Source organism: Cervus elaphus, chromosome 3 (assembly GCF_910594005.1).
Source record: "Cervus elaphus chromosome 3, mCerEla1.1, whole genome shotgun sequence".
NCBI classification, from domain to species: Eukaryota; Metazoa; Chordata; class Mammalia; order Artiodactyla; family Cervidae; genus Cervus; species Cervus elaphus.
The window spans coordinates 47859545-47881465 of NC_057817.1; the positions used below are offsets into that span (position 1 = coordinate 47859545).

A 21921-nucleotide genomic window follows, 5' to 3' on the forward strand; every position below is an offset into this window, starting at 1 on the left:
TGCAATACTCTCTTCAAAGCAGCCTACCTGAGCGATTGTCTCTGGGTCCAGCGGCTTGTGGTCGTTGAAGCCGGAGTACTGCCCTGATGATGTGGACCTTCTAATGGGAGGGCTGTCGATCTTCTTGAGGGAGTCGTGGCGGCTGATGTTGGTCAGGCTGCCGTGGCCGGGCCTCCGCCTCCGCTCAGGACTGTCGCTGTTGAGGCCGCGGTTCTGCAGCAGGCCCCGGGGGTGACTGCCCAGGCCTGGGGACCCCAGGTCAATCGAGGAGTTGGAAAGCCCATGTGGGGGGTGGAGGGGGCAATGGCCATCACTGGTCCTGCCAGGACGCCTTGCTGGAGGGGGTGGCTCTCCCCTTTTTCTTTGTCTAGACAGAGAGAATAGAAGAGGTTGTCGCACTGGGTAATTCTGCAAGGCTGTGGATGCCACAGCTCCTCAGAACCCCTGGAGAAGCGGAGGCTTGGGAGTCCACCTACCTGGCTAAATAGCCATCAGGATGTCGGTCTGTTGGGGAGTTCATGTCCTTGGATGAAGACTTGTCTTCAGTTACCGGCCCACTGCTGGCCTCGCTGTCGGCTTTCTGGCTCAGAGTGTCTGAAAATGTATCATCCCTGAGACAGTGAGAATCAAGAGTGAGGGTCTTTTGCTTGATGAATGGGGACAAAAGAATAAGTGATTACATTTATGTATGTAAGTCTTTCTCTTACTAACATAACTTGTTTCTTTTCACTATAAATATAGCATCATTTCATGGCAGGTAAATTGGAAAATTCAGATGACAAATCACCCATAATATAACATCCAGAGACAACCACTGTTTGAATTCTAGAAAATATCTTTCTCTGCTTTTCTCCTCTGCCTGACATACCTATCTATAAGAATGTCCATTTTCTGAAAAAAAAAAAAAAAAAAAAGAATGTCCATATGTATGTATAGTAGTATTTACTGTAGATATTTGTATGTGTACTTTAGGACTGTATGTCTGCATAACACACACAATATTTCCTGGATTCAGAGAGACACTTTAACAGTTTAAAATTAGGCTGAATCAATCACTGTATCCATTTATGCGGTATTTTTCTCTTTTCCTTGAAAAGCTGTTCATAAATTGGTGCTGCATTGTGAAATACCATAGTCACAAAATTAAGATTATACTGTACATGTTATTTTGTAACTTGTTTCTTTCACTTAATACTAAGACCAGGTGGGAAGATACCACTTTAAGTATTTTTGAAAGTAGAGCTTTCTCATAAGCAAAATTAAAAAAGAAGCCTGGAGATGATTCTCTTTAGACCTGAAGCCAGTAGCCTCCCTTTGGGGAATTTGGAATTAAGACAGACACCAAGGGAAGAGGAACCACTGTTTTAGGAATTAGCACTGCCGCTTCAGCTCCTACAACTATCCTCTGTACAGGGTATTTTTCTAAGAATCTGAAGGCTTCAGAAGGCACCTCTCACTAGTTCTTGGCTCCAGACCTGCTGGGAGAGCATAGGTCCTTGCTAACAGGACTTCCCAGTCAACGGGTTTTCATTTTCCATCAGCAAGGTGAAGAACTGAGCCCAGCTCAGAAGTCTTTGCTCTGTAATCCCTTCTTTTCTCACAAGACCAAGGTAAGGGCAATGTAAGTAACAGCAGCTAGCGTCTCCTCTTGGGAGCACTCGGGTGATGGAAGCCGGTGCTACTCACATATCCTGGACCACTATGTACTGGTGAGGTACTAGCCCATCAATCCCGTTGTGCCTTCCTTCCCACCAGTCCTCCGACGCGCGGTGATACAGCAGGAGGGAAGCACCCTTCTTGAAGGACAATTCTCTGGCAGACCGCCCAACGTAGTCAAACTTGGCTATCGCTTCTATTGGCTCACATTCTACAAAGAACACACCAGAAAACAGAGTGGGGCAGGCTTGTCAGGAAGGTGTGATACACTCACTGAAAGGTATATGTGAGGCTTTGGAAAGAAACAACATCATTTTAATAACCAGACAGAACAAGGTAATAAATCAAGACAATGAGAAAATGATGCTGTTAAAAGGGATAAAGAAAAACATTCTCTTTCTGTCATCAGTTTCTCAGGCAAAGAAAAATTGAAAATTAGATCTTAATTTCTATAGCCTTGTACTAGAGAGATCATGACACAGTCTAATAAAAATATTTAAAACTTTGTAATATATAAAATTTCCTTGGGTTTTAATGTTCTCTGCAATAGGTCCAATATTACTTTGACATTGATGGAGTTCCCAGGCAACATGTTAATACTATTTATAACATATCAGAGTCACTATTCCAGAACACCAAGAAGTTTATGCTTTATTTGCCTATTTTACAACAGGCAAATTTACAAGTTTACAGATATCACCCCATTAAATATTGTTTGAATACATTTAATTTCACTAGGTATTTTTTGGGCACTATCAAATCTTACCACCAAGCGTAAAGACAGCTTTATTTTTTCTAGTATCAAAACCAAATTCTGGATATCACCTGTGAAACAAGCATACCTACTCAAGAGACCAGATTCAAAAATATCTTCTAGGATCAAAAGGTACTGAAGGGAATAATGATGAGTGAGAAAAAGCCAACCTCAGAAAGTTACACGTTGCACAAGGCCACTCATATGACATACTTGAAATGACCTAATAACCGAGATGGGATTAGTGATCACCAGAGTGGTGGGGGGACGCAATGGAAGGAAATGGCTTTGGCTGTGAAAGGGTAGCACAAAGGGGTCGCCATGATGCAACTGTTCTTGATTTTGACTGTGGTCACACAAATCTACTTGTGTGATAAAACTGTGTAGAACCAAGTAACCAACACAGGTGGGCGCATGTAAAACTGGTGAAATGTGAATATGGTGGATGGAGAGTATCAGTGTCAGCGTCCTTGCGACAGTAACAACAGTGATATAAGATGTCACTCTTGGGGGGAAATGGGGAGGGGGTGGTGGATGGAGAGTATCAGTGTCAGCGTCCTTGCGACAGTAACAACAGTGATATAAGATGTCACTCTTGGGGGGAAACGGGGAGGGGGTGGTGGATGGCATCTCTCTGTCGCATTTCTTGCAGCTGTATATGAATCTACAGTGATCTCAAAATCAAAAGTCGAAGAGGGATATCAAACTCTGGGCCTAGAGTTGGAATTTCAGCTCTATTTTTAAAAAGTCTGACCATAAATGCTGAAGGCAAACAAGAGGACAAACCACTCCAAACCACCACAAGAGTTGCTTTTTGTGATTCAGCTTACTGCAGAAAGCCCAGAACTGTTAGTTCTGCGGCCTTCCCTCTCCTCTCCCACCATCACCCCATCCTTATCCCTGCTACCAAAAACAGGTGAGTCAACTTCTAATCAATAAGAAACAGAACTAAAAAGGGTCAGTACAAGCAGTATAACGCTTAGAGAACTCTATGCAGTAAGCAACCTCATTTGTTAAAAACTGAACATGTATGCTGTTACTTTAGAAATGCTTTAGAATATATGTGCACATAATAGATTAAAAGCTGTCAAATATTTTGTCAGGAACTTATTATCTTCTACTTCCCTTGGTAACAAACCTTTTCATTTAAAAGAGTTAATCTCTTCCCAAAGTTTAATGCAGTATCTTCAATATCTGTTGTACTTATGTGAAATAACTACAAACGAAATCTCTGGATAGCCAGCTAAGCTTCTTTCTCACTTGAAAAAATGCAAACATTCTCTGGGACAGCATGAACATAAAAATCAACAAACATATTGAAAAAGCTTTGGATTTATCTTCTATGAAGGACCGGGGTGAATTTCTGCTATATATTTAAAATAAAGAGGAAAAAAGTTCCATCCTTTGCTAGTAGATAAGTAGATCCTTAAGTAAATAATAATTCATATGGAAGAATCAAACACTATAATCTGTACATGGTATACTTCTCAACAAGGTAGGTGTAAAAATAATTTTAAAACAATAGTTTAATTTCTTTAACAACTGACAATAACTTTTAGATCATATGTTAACACTCCATTATTCCATCCTAAAAATATTTTAATATAAATAGTTTTATTAAATATCCACAAGTCTGCTCATAGAGGAGGAAAGAGAACTCTTTATTCAAGGGGACTGACTTTATACTTTGTTCTAAACTTGCACATAAAAAGAAAATCCTGTTTGAACCGAGATGACTGATACTAAATTTTTTACCCCAGGTCTCCCTGAGGGACAGAAATAAACATGTCTGTGGTGTAAGGGACACAAGCATTCATGGAGGAATGAAGGCATGCCAATTGATTAAAAAGAACTTCACGATATGCAGTCTGCAAATTCTTATGTGATACACCCATATGTTTAAACTGTTTTACTGAAAAAATGGAAATCTAATAGCATAACAGAGTATACAACCCATGTACCTGTCAAAGGGAAGAGAGAGCTATTCATGTTCTTTAATGCCATTCGACCATACACTGTCATCACTGGCCAAGGGCCATTTAAGACTGTTTAATAGATATATACATATTTTATCATAATTTCATCATCATGCCCTCTATGCTCATTACTTCTTTCTTTTTTGAAACAACTAGCAGCAAGATGATCAGACTTTGCTTATTTAGTTCAAAGGTACAGACATTATGAAAGAATGACCAGATGAATCAGAAGTATACTTCATTGGTGATCTTACTACATCAACTAGTAATTCTGAGCAATTTCATTATTTTGACTTCTTTCTACTCCCATGAGAGAAATTTCAGTCAAGTGTCAATCAATAAGCTATTTATACACGTCTCAGTCTAGTCATTGCAGAGCAAATCAATCTCAGGGCATGGCGATGCACCAAAAGCCTTTCATGTAGGGTCACACAGCCCTTTAAAGTCTTGCAGGGGCTTAGTAGAATGCTACTGCTACCAATAACAACAATGAGGGTGAATGTGATAACTTCATTTTCTTACATGGCAAGAGAAGGAACATTCAACAGAGCTGATTTTCTGACTGCCTGGTGCTATCAAGTCTTATATTTCCATTTTTTGTAACTTTATACAAAATGCTAGTACCTGACTTAATAAAGTCAGGGTGATCAAAGAGACAGATCAATACTCTGGTTAATTTAGTTAAAGGACTTTAGAGTCTGGCTGCAGGCAAGAATATCTGCTCTTTGTAAGCAATGCTTTTCTCTCCAGCACTATCAGGTGAACAAGATCAAAACGTTATTTCAAATACAGAGCTCTCAGCAAAGCTTCTCTTTTGTAGCCAAGAGGTGAGAACAACTGACATGGTACAGTGGTGAGACTGAGGTTTGGGAAGAGAGATGGCTGGGGCGTCGTGGGCTTTTCCTGCCACTGGGACAAGCAAGGAAACACTTAGAAAAGTCACCAGTGAAAAAGGAATGGATTATAGAGAAACGAGAAGCTCAAGACAAAAGAAAGGAGAGAGGAATGGCAGAGGGTGGGCTCAGAGACTTTCAAAAGCAATCCCACAGAAATAGAAGCTCTCACTTTAAAGAATTTCTTCCAACTTAAGTTTCTGAAAATGTCATTTTTCTTTTAAAGCAGAGGGTGGACCCTAGATACCTTGAAAACCTTCCTGCTGAAATCAACTAAAAATGTTGGATTAAAAAAAAAAAAACAAAACTTTGTGATTGCATTAATCATGACAGTGAGGAATACTAAACTTGATGAATGAAAGAGCCTTCGGAGGTGAACAGAACACCAGGATTGTGAACACTAGAATATGTAAGTCAGAGTTTGCCTTGAGGGCATTTTCCCCGGCCTGGTTAACTTAAGCTTTATTTTAAACAAAAGACTAGGTCCAGGGGCTGCCCAGCATGGAGACTCTAAGCCCCACCAAAGTATTGAACTCTCAGTGTTACAGTGGATTTCTAGTTCTGAAATTCTCCTCCCTTCTCACTCGCCACACTTCTCCATAGATGTAACCACTCTGACCTTGAATTTAAGGGAAAAAAATCTATCTCAAGGCTTGGGAAAAAACAAAAACAAAAAAACCCCACCTCAGAATCCCAACCACATTCTAGCCCTCAGGCAGGTTTGCATTTTAAGTTGATACTACCTGGGTGGCCTGAAAAACCTCAAACTAAAAATCTATTGTGGTTCCAAGCTGGTTATGCCCCAGGCAGAAGTAATGAAAACCCTCTCTGGAGGGACATACCTTTACCTCAACGTAAATGAATTCCATAAAGTTCTAAGAGATATGTAAAAAATATATAAAGCACATTGGAAATAAGACTCAGATGAGCAAAAGCCAACAAAAACAAATCCAGGAAGACTTCAGCTTTTTAGAATAATTAGACACATAATCTAAAACAATAGAAAGGATTAGTATTATGAGTAAAGAGCAAATGACCAAGCAGATATGAAAGTGAACTGAACTTGGGAGAAAAAAAAATCAAAAATAAAACTGAATAAGTTTAAAGCAGGTTAGTCATAGTTAAAGAAGGAATAAAAGGATTAGGAATAAAAGGATTATGCATATAGCTAAAGAGGTACTAAGAAAAAACTGACAGCTTTATATGTTCATATTAAAAATGTCAAAAAGTAATGTTAAACATTAAACTTAAGAAGTTAGAGAAAAAAATGATTCCTACAAGAGAAACATATAAAAGTTTATTGGGTGACATTAAGTAACTAGAAAGATGTTTGTGGACTGTATATCATAAAAATATCAATTCTTTCCATATTAATATATGTAGAATCAGTGCAACTGCAATCTAAACCTCAACAGGTTTTTAGATTTTCCTTGTTTGTTTCTAAGAACTTGAAAAGCTGAATTTGAAATTTAAGTGAAATTGCAAAAGGCCAAGAATTGTTAAGAGGAACAAAGTCAGAGGTCTTGATTTGACAAATATTGAGATTTATTAAAAGGTAACAAAATGAAGACAGCAGTGTAGGGATAAACAAGTAGACCCATGGAAAAGAACAGAGACCAGAAACGGACTCACCCAGAGAGGACACTTGATTTATGATAAAGGTGTGGGGCAGTAGAGAAAGGATAATCAAGGCTGGGACAGTGGGGACAGGTGTGCATCCATAAGGAGAAAAAAGGAACAGATCCCTACCTCACACCATACCTCCAAATGAATTCCTGGTAGAGTTAAGCCCTATGTGTGAAAAACAAAACCTGAAAGGATTTAAAAGAGACTATAGAAGAACTTCTACATTAACTTAAGGAACAGAAGGATAAGGATTTCTTCAAGGAGACACAAAGTGAAACAACCATGAAGGAAAAGATGGGTAAATTCAGTGCCTTTAAAGTTAAGATCCTCTGTTTGGCAAAAAACATAATAGGCACATGAAAGGCTACAGAGCAGAAAATATTTGCAAAGCATATACTCAATAAAGGACTTGATCCAGCCTCATAAACTTTTACAAGGAAAAACCAAAGCCAAACCAAACTAAACTAAACCAAGCAAAAAAAGCGCAGAGAAACTAACAGTGGGCACATAGGCCCTAAGTTGCAAAACATTTGATAGGAATTTTGCAAAAATAAACATACAAAAATTAGTGTATCTGTATTAATCATGTTTTTCATTTTCTACAGTATGACCTCTGGGCTTTGCTCCCCCTGGAGGGACTGTCCTTTCCAGGGTTAGCAAATTCCTAGTAAAAAACTCACCTGGAATGTGCTTTTCAAATGCAAACCAACCAATCCAGGGCCCCATACTGCAGCCACTTCCTCTCTGGGGCTCCCACACTTTAGGCCACTATCCCCTTGCCCCAAACACTTCATGGCCAGGTACCAACCAGAGACAGCCAGGGCCCTCTGAAATTATTCAAAGTAGGCAATCCTAACGCTGCTTACCCTGCCTTGCCTGTTCCTTCGTGGAAACCACAATAAAAACTCTTGGCCAGATGTTCTGCCCGTCTGACCCCGGTGCTTTCCCTGGCCCCCTGAGGTGTGACGTGTCCCCTCCTCTTAGGAACTGTGAGCATCAGATTATCTTTTCAATGGCGATCATCTCCCCATCTGTTGGCCTTACCATACCCCCTTTACCCTTATCATACTGTAAGTTTTCTATTCATAGACTATGTTTTAAAACATCTTCATCAGTAAGCAAAGAAATGCACATTAAAATCACAATGAGATACCATTACACACTTGACAGTTTTAGCAAAGACTTCCAATATTTGATATAAACTTAAGTGTGGATGACTGCATACCACTGAGAGGCTGAGACACTGCTGGTGGGAGTGGGTAGCCCTACAACCATTTTCTTATTTTTTGGCTGCTTCCTGTGTTAGGTGGGATCTTAGTTCCCTGACCAGGGATTGAACTCATGCCTCCTGAAGTGGAAGCACGGGCTCTTAACCACTGGACTGCCAGGGAAGCCCCCTTACAACCATTTTCAAAAACAGTTCAGCAGTATGCAGCAAGGTTGAAGACATGCTTGCTCCTAGGTGTGTGTATCTGAGAGAAACTCCTGTCCACCTGCAGCAAGGGACATGTTCAAAATATTCATACCTGGACTGTTCTTAATGGCAAAAAGCAGAAAACACCTCACGTATTCACCAATAATAAGAAAATATATAATGGAATACTATACAGTGGTAAATAAATTATTCTAATTGCATGCAATGATGGGGATGCATTTCAGGAATATAATACTGAGTAGAAAACAATGAACATATATATAGTATGATTCCATCTATAAAACATTCAAGAAAACAGAAAATGAAACAATAATCCATTGAAAAGCACAAACACACAGCTTCCCTTAAGGGGTGTGGAAGACAATGGGTTCAGGACAGTGAAAAGGTAACGGTACTTTTTCTTAAATCTGGTGGTGGTTTCACAGGTGTTCCCTGCAGTATTACTCTCTGTCGTTTACACATATTTAGTATATATTATTTTGTATCTACTGAATTCTTAATATAAGCAATTCTTGGTATATGTGCTGCCAAAGCGAGTACAATATAAGTAGTTCTTTAAAAACAGTTATAAAAATGGCTATAAAGACTAGTTTAATGATAGCATGACCACAAGTGCATACCGTCTTCACTGGTGTGCGGCTCTGTGCCCGCGTCCTGATCCACTTCCTCCAGCGTACCGTGCTCACTGTATGGGCTGTCGCTGAGGAGCAGAAGTAGAAATCATATGAGGCCAAAGCGAATTTCAAAACTGAACAACTGCTACTACAGGGAAAAACAGAAGACTTCGGAATGGCAGAGGAGTTCCTGGATAGCCTTGTGGTGGGATGCTGGAGCCTCCAGGATTGTGCAATCCTATGGGAGTCTATGTCCCTTCATCTTTGACATACTACAACTCCGTAAAGACAAAACTGACGTGTAGGAAACTGACAGTATTACAAGTGATTCTTATGGATAAAAATGAACATTTGTTGAATTCTAGTGGAATATGATTATCACCCTCTGGATGCACCAATTTTTGCAAATTCATTTCAATATCCACTACTGCATAGAAATGGATGGCTCTTTGATTTCTGCTTTGAATTGGCTGTAGTTATCCTCTTCACCTTTTCTTGACACATGTTCATTTCTATGTCTGAGAGTTAGACTCTATCCTTTAACATTACCACTGTTACTTCTCAAATGTATGCTGATAAATGGAATGCATTGGTTACAAATACAAACCTGACATTGTTGTAAAAGCCCATTTATATTGCTGGCACTGGGGGATGAGGGTGATTACTATAATATTGACTTTCTGTTTAAAACAAGTGGTATCTATAGAGAATACCATCTGTGGGAGAAGACATAATCAAGTACATGTTACTGACTTTAAGACTCTTTATTATGGGGATTTTACCCTGTTTGTACAAAAGGAGCAACCACAAAAAGTCCTAGAATACAACACATTAAATAATATCGACCAGACATCCATATATTTGCTCTCTGATAAAGTGAATAAGACAGTACAACTTACTGATAGAGCCCTGAATATTTGTAAATATTAAACATGACTGACACTGGCCTTGAAACCAATACAACTAGGAAAATAAAATTCTGAATTCTGAAAATAAAATTCTGAAAAACTCACCAGGGCTGAGTTTTATTCGTTTACCTTTCCAGAGCCAAGCTTATGTCAGTACGTGCATGTAGTAAATATTTTAAAAATATGTAGCCCTCGTGGGCTACAGTCCATGGGGTTGCAGAGAGTCAGACATAACCAAGCAACTCACACACACACAGAATCCATCATGCTTTGTTAATTTAGAAAGCAGTACTTCTGGAAATGGTCAACTCTGAATTTTCTTACGGCATAAGATCATTTGCGGTTTAATGATACTGTGGTTTAAGTTTAAAAAAATGTACTTTCAGTTATTTAGATTTTTCAGCTACTTGTTCTACTTAATCCCCAGCAAGGCAGTGGGAAACAGAGTATCCTGCAGAGTCCAGAATGAAGGGCTTAGGCAAATCTATTTCCAGCTGCTGCTGAATCTTAGCTGCACAGGGCGGTTTTCTAGGGAGGCTGGGAGGCAGCTGCTGAGTGGGAAGACTTGTGTGGACTTAGGAATCAGCCAGACTTGGGCTGTCTCCAGAAACCACTAGTCACTGGCCTGGCTCCTTGGCCTCTCTTAACTTACTTGGTGGAGTAGGAATAAAAGAGATCACATGCACTGGGAAGCTGGCACACAGGAGGACCTCAACGAATTAAAACCAGTTTTACTGTATATGATTTCTTATAAGCTGGAACTCATATATCAAATGGTGAACATAAACATTTTGGGGTTTCCTATCTTTGGATTATACATTTTTACCCTTCATTGGGAGGTGACTATATTGTCTTATGAAAAAATTTTTATCCCAACAATATAATAATTAATAACTTTGTTCAAAGTGACCATGACTTGTATAATTGATTAGGACAATATTAGTAAGAATGAAAATGAAAGTAAGAATGAAAACACATGTAGTTGACAGTTGCTCCTTTAAAATGAAACTTTTGAAATACTTTCCACAGAATCAAAACTATTTAGGAATGAAAATGAAGTCTGTTAATTCAGTTATCTTTTCTTGATATAACAGTAAAAATGTATACAGCTCTCTACTTAAAAACCATTCTCTACAAAAGTCGTGATGGGGTAAGTGTATCTAAAAAGATTCAGTGTTTAGGGAAAAGAGAAATGAATGTGAATTTCCATAAGAAGAAGCCAGTGCTGTCATGGGATTTAATATTCTAATTTATCTCAAGTGTTCCTGCTGCTGCTTTTTTTAAATTGGAAGCACTGGCATCTTATAGTCAATTCTTTTTTTTTAAATTAAGTTGATATCTGTACTACTATAATTTTTTCCAGGAGGAGAAGGAAAGACTAAAATTTTTGGACTTACCAATACTCGTCTCCAGCCATACATTTCTCATAAACAGGGCCATCCAGCTCTTTAGCATCTGGGAAAATAGTCTCATGGTGGATGATGATGGTTTTGACAATCTCATTCACATGAGCCTGGCAGGACACTTGATCCTGTATCTCTGGGACAGGCATCAATGTGGGGCCAAAACAGATGGCCAGGTTATAAGGGTCCATCATGTTTTCATCACTGTACTGTGAAAGACTACGAAAGAAAGCAAGACAGGAGTTATAAAAGAACAAGGGGAAAAAAGAAAATGCTTAATAGGATACTTCCTATTCTGAAAATGAGTTTTCTTATTAGAATAAAATACTTCATCCTACTTTAAGATGGCTCAGCAAATTCCAAAGAAAGTAATGCAACTTATAACCTTTCCACAAGGTAGACATGGAGAGAGGAATATAAATCTTGTTTGCTTACTTAAGTGGCATTTTTTTGAAAGTCACAAGGGAGTTTAAGATAATCTCTAATACAATGGAGACCAGGATCAAGTAAAAGAGTTTCATTTGCAAACAGTATGATCATCTTTAAAACTGTCCTCCAACTAACCAAACACATTTCAGATTTCAGTTTTTCCCATAAATCTTGAGGGGAGTCCTGAGAAAAACAAAAGCACCCTTTCTTTGTACCCCACTGAAAGAAAGAAAGCAACTCCAGGCTTTGTAATTTGCTTTTGGGCAAGACGATCAATACAAGGTGACAGTTAGTGTCACAAAAGACAATCACAAGTGCAAGTGAAGGGGAAAAAGAATCCTCAATTCTCGCTTTCCATTTAAAGCTGGTAAACTACAAACTTTGGGGGAGATTTCCAGTTGTCTAGTACTAATTTTAAAATTCAATTCAATGGCTGTTGGTGAGATAGTTTCCACAGGGGACAGAAAATAAGAAGTTCTTTATGCTATGCTTCTAACACACGGGCAAGGTGCTGTTCCAGGGAGAATCTAGAGAATCTATCTTTCAGTGTATAGAATGTCAACCTTGAAAGGAAATGTAAAATCCGGGTGAACAGATGACAAACGGAAGGAGAGAAAAAGAGACTCCGCTACATTTGTGAGATGTTGACAGACACAAAGAAACTGAGATCCCATGTGACAAGATACTTTACCCCGTTTTGGAAATAAGATAGCCGAGAAAGGAGAAAATACAAAAGGGTAATTCTCACAGGCAACATATGTCTTTCCTTTCTGCCATTTCTCAAACATAAGATCTTAAAACAGTTCACAAATAACAGCCAATGATCAGGTTACAGATCACCTTCAACGTGAATACAGGAAGGAAAAGTGAGATTCAGAACAAGAATGATCTCAAGTTCAAAAGACCCACGTAAGCTCAACGGGGCAGTCAGTCTTTCTGGGTCTTTAGAGCTGGTTTGAAGAGCAAACAGCTGATAGAAAATTTTTGATTTTACAATGAAAAGAGAAGAGCTTCTTTCTCTTTCCAAAATTCCTGTCCCACATATCCTACTCCAGAGACTGGGCCTGGCCTCAGCATGGAGACAGGTGCAGGAACCAGGGGACATCTCTGGGCAGAAATGCTGGAAGCAATGCCGATGTCTGGCTCACGGCCCAGCTGCTGGTCTGTTGAGCTCCACCGTCAGTTAGATTCACACTTTGAGAGCTTTCTTGACTCATGGTCAGTTTTTTTCCCGAGTCCATTGTGGCTGATTGGTTCACAGTGGGTTTCACTCAGGCGTGTCAAGAATATTCGGTATGGACATCATGTAGAGGGCCAGCAGGAATGCGAGGTGGTCCACGTTGGGGAAGGAGAGGCACGTGCAATTCAAGGTGAAGATGGCAAACCTTCAGATTTTTACAACTACCTGGGTGACTAGGCTTATTTAAAGATAATAGTTGATGGTATCCTTTAACCTAAAATAGTTTACACCCTTCTCTCTTGGTACTGCTTATTTCCAGGGGTGACTTCTGTACTGTGTCATCTGTAGACGCTTTAGCTCCATTCTGCATGGGTCCCCTGCCAGCATTTCCCTGTTATAGGATACTTGGCTTTGGGGCTGGGGATGTGTGGTCAATCTGAATGGTATGATTTCAGGAAGAGTCAGGAGGGTTGTAATAAATCCCCATGGCTTTTAAGAACTTAACACTTCTGGTGAAACAGAAGAAAAAATTTTCTAATTTTAAGAAGGGAGAGCTCATGCTTGAGTGAGAAAGCATTTCCTGAAGTTTACTCCCACCTGAATTTTTTTAATTAAAAAAAATGTTTAATTGAAATGTTAAAGAGCAAGGGGACTCAGATAAAACAGGGGAAGATGTTCTTATCATGGAGCCCGTGTACCTACAAGTAACACAACTGAAATCAATTTCCCTAAATTAAGAGAGTCAAGTTTCCTTGAAAATAATGTAGTGATTGTTAAGATTTCTGTGACATTGTTTTAAAGATCGCTTTAGAAATATCATCTTTTTGACAAGGTCTCATTATACTCAATTTGCAGACAATTCTTTTTTGGATCTGTGTACAAGTCTCACCTACAATTCCCTTCCTTCCCTGCCTATAACATTAAAAATCACAGAAATTTTCTGCCGTGAGCAGGCGGTTTACATCATTTTGACAAAAACATTTGTGACACTGGCTTTGGATGGAAGTTGGAAAACACTTCCACATATTTCACTGAAAAGTGTTCTTTTTAGTAATACTTGTGCATTTTTGCATTTCTGGCCACAGTTTCTACATCTGGTGATGAGGTTTATGTGGGTCATCCTGTGACCTTATAAGGCAGGTGACACGTGATGACTTTGATCTGCTGAGGAAAAACGCACCTTCAGTCTCTATTCAAGCATCTTCTCTTTGACTCTGCTAATAAAAGGAACCCAATGTACATTTTACAGAATCCAAGAACAGAGAATTCAGAGCGGTACACAGGGAGTTAAAATGAGCATTTTGGCAAAACCGTGGTACTTACTGATTGAGGAAGGCAAAGAGGTACCTCATCACTATAAGGACCGACCTGGGCAAGGTCAGGAGCAGTTTGCGGATGTGAAGTGCCCTCTCATAGAGATTATCTATTCCTACAGACAGAAGAGGACATGGTTAGGATCCTTTCACCAGCCACATTTAAAGCAGAACATTGTAGTACCCAAATTCAGTACATATCTGAACATAAGCAACACTTTGCCCTTAGGTGAGATGTAGTCATAACCAATAAAGCAAATCAGTGAGTGATCTGCTTGGGTGTACGCGAGGACCTCTCTTCTGACTCATCACTGTTTTCTCTGACTTCCACGGGCTCGGCTTTGAGCAGCTTAGAGTCTTCTAAATTTAAAAATCGTTTTTCACTTGTTGCTTTTTCCACATTTTGCATCTGATATGGTTTAAACTCCTTTTTGCTGCACGTTAACTAAGGTAACTTTTTGGGATAGGATACCTCTCCCTTTCCATGACTCATTAATTCTTCATATATGTATTTGTTAATTACTGTGACTCAAGAGTCTCAGTAGGATCAAAGGATCAATAATCAAGTCATCGACATTTCTACCTAACTCAGTCTCAAGAGTCCCAGAGCAATTGGTTTGTCTTTCATGACAACTTCATGGGACACTTGGAAAACCCACAATATACAGAGAGGGAAGATGGAATACCTAGAGATGATTTGCAAGGCATTGAGAGTTTGGTGTGGTGAGTTTTGCTCCTATAAATGCAAAAGGAACCATATTTAATATAGCATTGATCTTTAACGTTTGTCAGATTCCATAGGGGGCCTGTCATCTTTAGGCTAGAAGAATATACAGGTATTACTTCCAAGAGGGTTCATCTTAATTCAAGATCCTCTTGCTTTTAATTTCTGAGTTCTAAACTCAATTCCCTACTCCTTAAGGGCAGTTTCAAAATTTTTATTTAAAAAGAATTGGAACAGGTATTTACATATTAATTTCACAGCAACATTATGCATAACAGCCAATAGGCAGAAATGTCCATTGATAGATGGGTGGATAAACAAAATGTGGTATGTAGACACAATGAAATATTATTCAGCCTTATAAAGGAAGGGAATTCTAATACATGCTACACCAAGGATGAACCTTGAAGACCCTATGCTAAGTGAAATAAGTCAGACACAAAAAGCCATACACAAATATTGTATAATTCCACTTATATGAGGTCTCTGGAGTAGTCCATTTCAGAGACAGGAAGTGGAATGGTGACTGTCAGAGCTGGAGGGAGGAATGGGGAGTTACTGTTTCACGGGCAGAGTTTCAGTACAGCACGAAAAAGGGTTCTGGAGACAAACGGTGGCAGAGTAGCTGCAAAACAATGTGAATGTGCCTAACGCCGTTGAATTGTACATTTAAAAAAGATTTAAATGGTCAGTTTTATGTCTATTTTACTGCAAAAAAAAAAAAAAAAAAGAATGGGGCAGGGAGTGTCCTGTGAGATGCCAAATAAAGATTTTAGGGGAGAAAAGCAACAGGAATGTAAAAAAGTGACACCAAGAAGACCAGATAAAATTATGTGAGGCCGGCGCTCCCTGCAGCGACACTGAAGATAAACCAGAGCAGAACCGAGTGGCTGGCGCTCCTGGAATAGAGCAAATGGATGTGTCCCAAAGGCCAGAGCACGAGGGCTGTGAGCGGGACTCAGATAGTACCTGGTTGGCAGCATGCCTCCTACAAGAGTCTTGCTATGGTACAAATGGCTCATTTACTCTCCAGAGTCCAGTTAGCGCATCAAAATTTATGTTTGCTATGGACACTCTGATTAATGTGCATTCCCAGCTGGCTCTGAGTGCGGCAACTCATAATCTTTCAGAATTTTATCCTGCATGAAAAGACGAGTGTGTGCGTGCTCAGTTGTGTCCAGCTCTTCGTGAACCCCATGGACTGTAGCCTGCCAGGCTCCTCTGTCCATGGAATTTTCCAGGCAAGACTATTGGAGCAAGTTGCTGTTTCCTACGTCAGGAGATCTTCCCGACCCAGGAATAAGCCTGGGTCTCTCGCTTCCTTGAACACTGGCAGGTGTACCACCTGGAAGCCAGGAGGAGATTGTTAGATAGCATCGCTGACTCACTGGACGTGAATTTGGGCAAACTCCAAGATAGTGGGGGCCAGAGGAGCCTGGCATGCTGCAGTCCATGGGGTCACAAAGAATCAGACATGACTTAGCAAGGGAAGAACCCAAACATGAAAAGATGGATCCTTTCCTCAGACAAATTGTCAGTGAGGAAGATCATATTTCACCTGGATTTCTTTTATGCTGGGCTTCTTTTTCACAATTCAGCATCTCATGTAATTAGGTAAAAGTGGGATTTGCCCAATCTCAGTCACATGCTCAGAGCTCCCTTGGCTAATTTATGTTCCTTCCCTAGCACCGCAAGGTTCTCATGTCAGCACACCAACTTCACAGCATGGAGGTTTGACAGCTCCATGTAAACGTGTGTGAAAAATTCACCACCACCGAGAAGTGAATTCAGAAAACGGCAAAAAGTTCACATGGCCATTCCTCTGAAAATATCAGCTCTTCTGTGGCACTGTTTGTCAAGGTGTTTGTCAGAAAACAAATAAGAAAACATAAGATTCAATTTTATCCTTAAGGAGGAAGAAAGGGAAGGAAATTCCTTGGTGGCCACATGTAGAAATGGCTTATGTAAGAGCAGGCAAATATTTCTGAACTGCATAGCCCAACAAGCAATAACCAAGGGGAATTTAAAGGTGCTGGTGGTTCTATGGCAGTTCTATTTCCAGTTTTTTAAGGAATCTCCACACTGTTTTCCATAGTGGCTGTACTAGTTGAACTGCCATATGACCCAGCAATACCACTTCTGGGCATACACACTGAGGAAACCAGATCTGAAAGAGACACGTGCACCCCAATGTTCATCGCAGCACTGTTTATAATAGCCAGGACATGGAAGCAACCTAGATGCCCATCAGCAGATGAATGGATAAGGAAGCTGTGGTACATATACACCATGGAATATTACTCAGCCATCAAAAAGAATTCATTTGAACCAGTCCTAATGAGATGGATGAAACTGGAGCCCCTTATACAGAGTGAAGTAAGCCAGAAAGATAAAGAACATTACAGCATACTAACACATATATATGGAATTTAGAAAGATGGTAACAATAACCCTATATGCAAAACAGAAAAAGAGACACAGAAATACAGAACAGACTTTTGAACTCTGTGGGAGAAGGTGAGGGTGGGATGTTTCAAAAGAACAGCATGTATACCATCTATGGTGAAACAGATCACCAGCCCAGGTGCGATGCATGAGACAAGTGCTCGGGCCTGGTACACTGGGAAGACCCAGAGGAATCGGGTGGAGAGGGAGGTGGGAGGGGGGATCGGGATGGGGAATAAGTGACCAAGGGGAATTTAAAGGCGCTGGTGGTAAAGAACCTTCCTGCCAATGCAGGAGACTTAAGAGATGAGGGTTCGATCCCTCATCTGAGGGTTGGGAAGACCCCCTAGAGGAGGAAACGGCAACGCACTCCAGTATTCTTGCCTAGAGAATCCCACGTACAGAGGAGCCTGGTGGCCTACAGTCCAAGGAGTCACAAAGAGTTGGACATGCCTGAAGCAACTTATCATAGCACGCAGGATATTTTTAGGTTCAGTTTTAGGTTTTAATAATGTCAAAGTGTCAATCAGTTGTGAGTGTAATAGTATATGTGTGTGAATGAAAAGGAAAGAGAAAAAGAGACCTTTTAATATATTGAATAAATCTTAGCCCTGAGGTGATTTACCAGCTGTTCTTCTAGGTAAGAAATGAACTGCTTGTAAATCTTTCTAATTAACCATTAATAGATTTACAATGTATTTAGGTAAATACACAGAGATATGAAATAGATTAGTGGTTGTCTAGGGTTGAGGGTGATGGTGGTTATAAGTGTTTGCTAACGGGGGTTTCTTTCTGGAGTTATATGAATTAAGCCATTGAGTTCCTTCCTAGTTAAGAAGCAACATTATAGATATAAATATGTAAATAATGTCTCTCCTTCTGCTGAATTATCATATAGAAATTAGTAAAGAAACTAAGTCTTAGCCTAAGGAGCCTTATCTGTTTCAATACTAAGCCTACTAATAATTTTTGCAGAGAAAAGGAATCTTTGAGAAAATCATTGTAAGGCAGCAAACAGAAATTTTGAGCTCAGAGAGAAAACTACTGTGTATGGCAATAAAGCTGGAAGAATTTTTAGCAACAAAAACATACGTTGGAACACCAGGAAAAGAGTCCAAAAGCTTTTTCCATAAAACCATCAGATATAGGAAACAGATTTATATACCAAGAGGCTCATCATGGTATTTTTGTATAACTGCAAAATCACTTTTGGAAACAATCTAAATTTCTAAAACTAGGGAATTTGTTAAATAGAATAAAAACCATTATATGGGCACTAAAAATTATATTTTGAAAAATAACTTAGTGATGTGAGAAAGTGTTAATAACATTAAATTTAAAAAGTAGTTTGTAAAGAGAAAATATGGTATGATAATTTTTAATAACAGATTTATTGAGATATAATTCATGTATTTGAAGCATACAATTTGATGGTTTTTAGTACATTTGGAATTGAGCAACCACGACTTCAGTCCATTATAGAACATTTTCATCACCTCTAAAAGAAATCTTATCTCCACTAGCAGTCATTTGGCATGATACAGCTTTTTTATTAAAATCAAAAGTACGTAGTTATGGTATATCCACATAATGGAATATTATTTGGCAACTTAAAACAAGTACTGACATATGCTACAACATGGATGAACCTTGAAAACATGCTAAATGAATTAAGCCCATCAAAAAAGACCATATGTTGTATAATTTCATTTATATGAAACAGGCAGAATAGGTAAATACACAGAGATACGAAGTAGATTAGTGGTTGTCTAGGGCTGAGGGTGATGGTGGTTATGAGTGTTTGCTAACTGGGGTTTCTTTTTGGAGTCATGAAAATGTTCTGAAAGTGATTTTGGTGATTTTCCTAATCCTGTGAATATACTAAAAACCACTGATTTGTACATGCTAATGGATAAATTGTATGGTATGAGAATTGTCTCTCAATAAGCTGCTTTAAAAATACATAGGAAATGGTGCTATTTGCAGAGACATGAGCGGACCTAAAGACTGTCATACAAAATGAAGTAAGAAAAACAAATACTGTATATTAAGGCATATATGTGGAATCTATAAGAGTGGTGCAGGTGAACCTATCTGCAAAGCAGAAATAGAGACACAGATTAGAGAACAAAAGCATGGACGCCAAGCGGGGAGGAGGGGATGAGACGGGCTGGGAGGTTAGGACGCACACACACTGCTAGGTATGAGCGAACCAATGAGAACTACTGCTCAGCCCAGGGAACTCCACCCAGCACCCTTTGGTGGCCTAAAGGGGAAGAGTCCAAAAAAAGAGGGGATGCACATCTATGTACGGCTGATCTGCTTTGTCGTCCAGCAGAAAACACCACGACACTGTAGAGAACTACGCGAGCATGCGTGCTCAGGCATCTCTGACTCTCTGCAGCTCTTTTGGGTTGCAGCCTGCCAGGCTCCTCCGTCCATGGGACTCTCCAGGCGGGAATACTGGAGTGGGTTGCCACTGCGTCCTCCAGGGGATCTTCCCGACCCAGGGATCGAACTCACATGGCCCGCATCTCCTGCACTGCAGGCAGATTCTTTACCACTGAGCTATTCTGGGAAAGCCTCAAAGCAATATTCCAATAAAAAATTTTTAAAGAAATACATAGGTATATATATATGATATATCTAGGAAAATATTAAAAAGGTTAATATTATCTTTGTGCGTAAGGATTCTAGATTTGTTTGACTCATTTTCTAATTTTTCTATAATAGTCACGTCTTAGTTGCATACAAAACAATTATTTTTAAAAAGCAGTGATTGGCTATTGGATGATTTTAAGGAATTATTTTTTTTAAGGTATGAAAATGGTTTTGTGGCTATGTTGTATAAAAAAAGAAGCATCATCTCCCAGAGATACACACACCCAGATGAAACGATCTGATGTCAGAGGGATGATACAAAAGCAATGTATGTGGGACAAATCTGGCTAACACATGAAAACTGTTAAAGCAAGGCGATTATATTATTTATACATAAATATATCTTTATGCATCCTCTTGTAGACATTTGAAATTTTCTACAATAAATAAGTCAAAAAGAAGGTAGATTACAAGTGGGACAGTATAATACCACTTCGGCTTTTTAAAAACAGTGCATGTACATATGACTATACATAAGGATCAGAATGTATATACACACACCACTGATTCTCTTTGGGTAGTGGCATTATGGGAGAAGTATTCTATATGCTTTTTAAATATTATGTTTTCTATAATGACTAAATGTTGGTTTTGTTGTTGTTCAGTTGCTAAGTCACGTCTGACTCTTTGTGACCCCATGGACTGCAGCACACCAGGCGTCCCTGTCCTTCACTATCTTCTGGAGGCTGCTCAAACTCATGTCCATTGAGGCGATGATGCCATCTAACTGTCTTATGCTCTGTCGCCCCATAGGTAAAAAAATCCACCCTCCTAAAAAAAGATGTTTCCTTTTGTAAAACCAGTCCCCTAAATAACAGCACATATCAAAGTACAAATGCTTCTTCTGGGCTCACAGCCCCAAAGCAGCCAGGAAAGACCATGAATTGCTTGAGCAGCTCTACTAGAGCAAGTCACTTGGATCTCTGCCCTAGGGAACCTCAGAGCCTCAGTACACGGACATTCCAGAAGCTGCCCAGACTGTGTGGGTATGATCTGGAGCGGTCACAAAACCATTCACAAAGTGGATGGTTGTTTTAAAAAAAAAAACAAACAAAAAAACCCTTGGGTGAGAAATGACGACACTATCGAGTTGATTTCAAATTTAGATTGCCTTTGATGTCTTTATCCAGATAAGTAATTTTTAAAAAGAAACTTGTAGTGAATTGGGGATGAACAGTGCACATTGAAAAAAAAAAAAGAGAGAGAGATAATGCTAAGACAAATTTTCTTTTACTACATTAGCAAGCTTCCAACGAATATGGTATTTAGAGGAATATGAATAGCACAATAACTCACCACACACACACAATCTTTCCCGAAACAGTTCAAAAACAGATAAGCAAAAGGTAGCAGGTGTTTCAGAGACTTATGTAAACTCTTAGAAAAGATGAAAAGGGAAAAACTCTTAGAATAAAAGATGAAAAGGGAAGTTTTTCTATACAAAATATCACATAAAATTACCTTAATAGAGAAAACCAAATCTAATTAAGGCAATACTAGGAGATGACATGGACAAAAGCAATCGATCTCCATAAGACCTCTCTCCACTAACATTCCACAGTCTTTTGTTTCTATCACAAACTTAGACTGAATTTATTTGTAAATAAATATCTTATCTCTTGTAGTATATTTTAAACCTCCTGAATGTAAAAGTCAAGTCTTTGAATCCTGAGAAAGTTTTGCAACACTGTAGGTAATAATCCTCAAAAGTCTGTAATATTAATGGAAGGGTATAATAATGAATGACACACCATGTTCAAATAACTTATTGAAAATCCAGGAAAAACACAGGCATATCATGGTCACACTGGTAAGAGAAAATGCTTGCCTAAAGATAAATCAATAATAACCAGGAATCCCCTTTTAAATAGATTAGATGTTGGGAGAAATGGGGTTGCTATACA

At 39.2% G+C, this 21921-nt stretch overlaps 1 protein-coding gene across 2 annotated transcripts in view; it reads right to left on the reverse strand.

Moving 5' to 3' along the window:
- The window catches only part of SRGAP1 (SLIT-ROBO Rho GTPase activating protein 1), a 295080-nt gene that overhangs the window by 12031 nt on the left and 261128 nt on the right, over positions 1 to 21921 (reverse strand). For both annotated transcript variants that reach the window (XM_043888221.1, XM_043888212.1), the window contains exons 16-21: positions 14198 to 14303; positions 11260 to 11484; positions 8961 to 9040; positions 1687 to 1867; positions 477 to 611; positions 28 to 367 (exon numbers count right to left, since the gene is read on the reverse strand). In XM_043888221.1, coding sequence (XP_043744156.1) covers positions 28 to 367; positions 477 to 611; positions 1687 to 1867; positions 8961 to 9040; positions 11260 to 11484; positions 14198 to 14303 — 1067 coding nt within the window. The remainder of the gene's footprint in view (positions 1 to 27; positions 368 to 476; positions 612 to 1686; positions 1868 to 8960; positions 9041 to 11259; positions 11485 to 14197; positions 14304 to 21921) is intronic.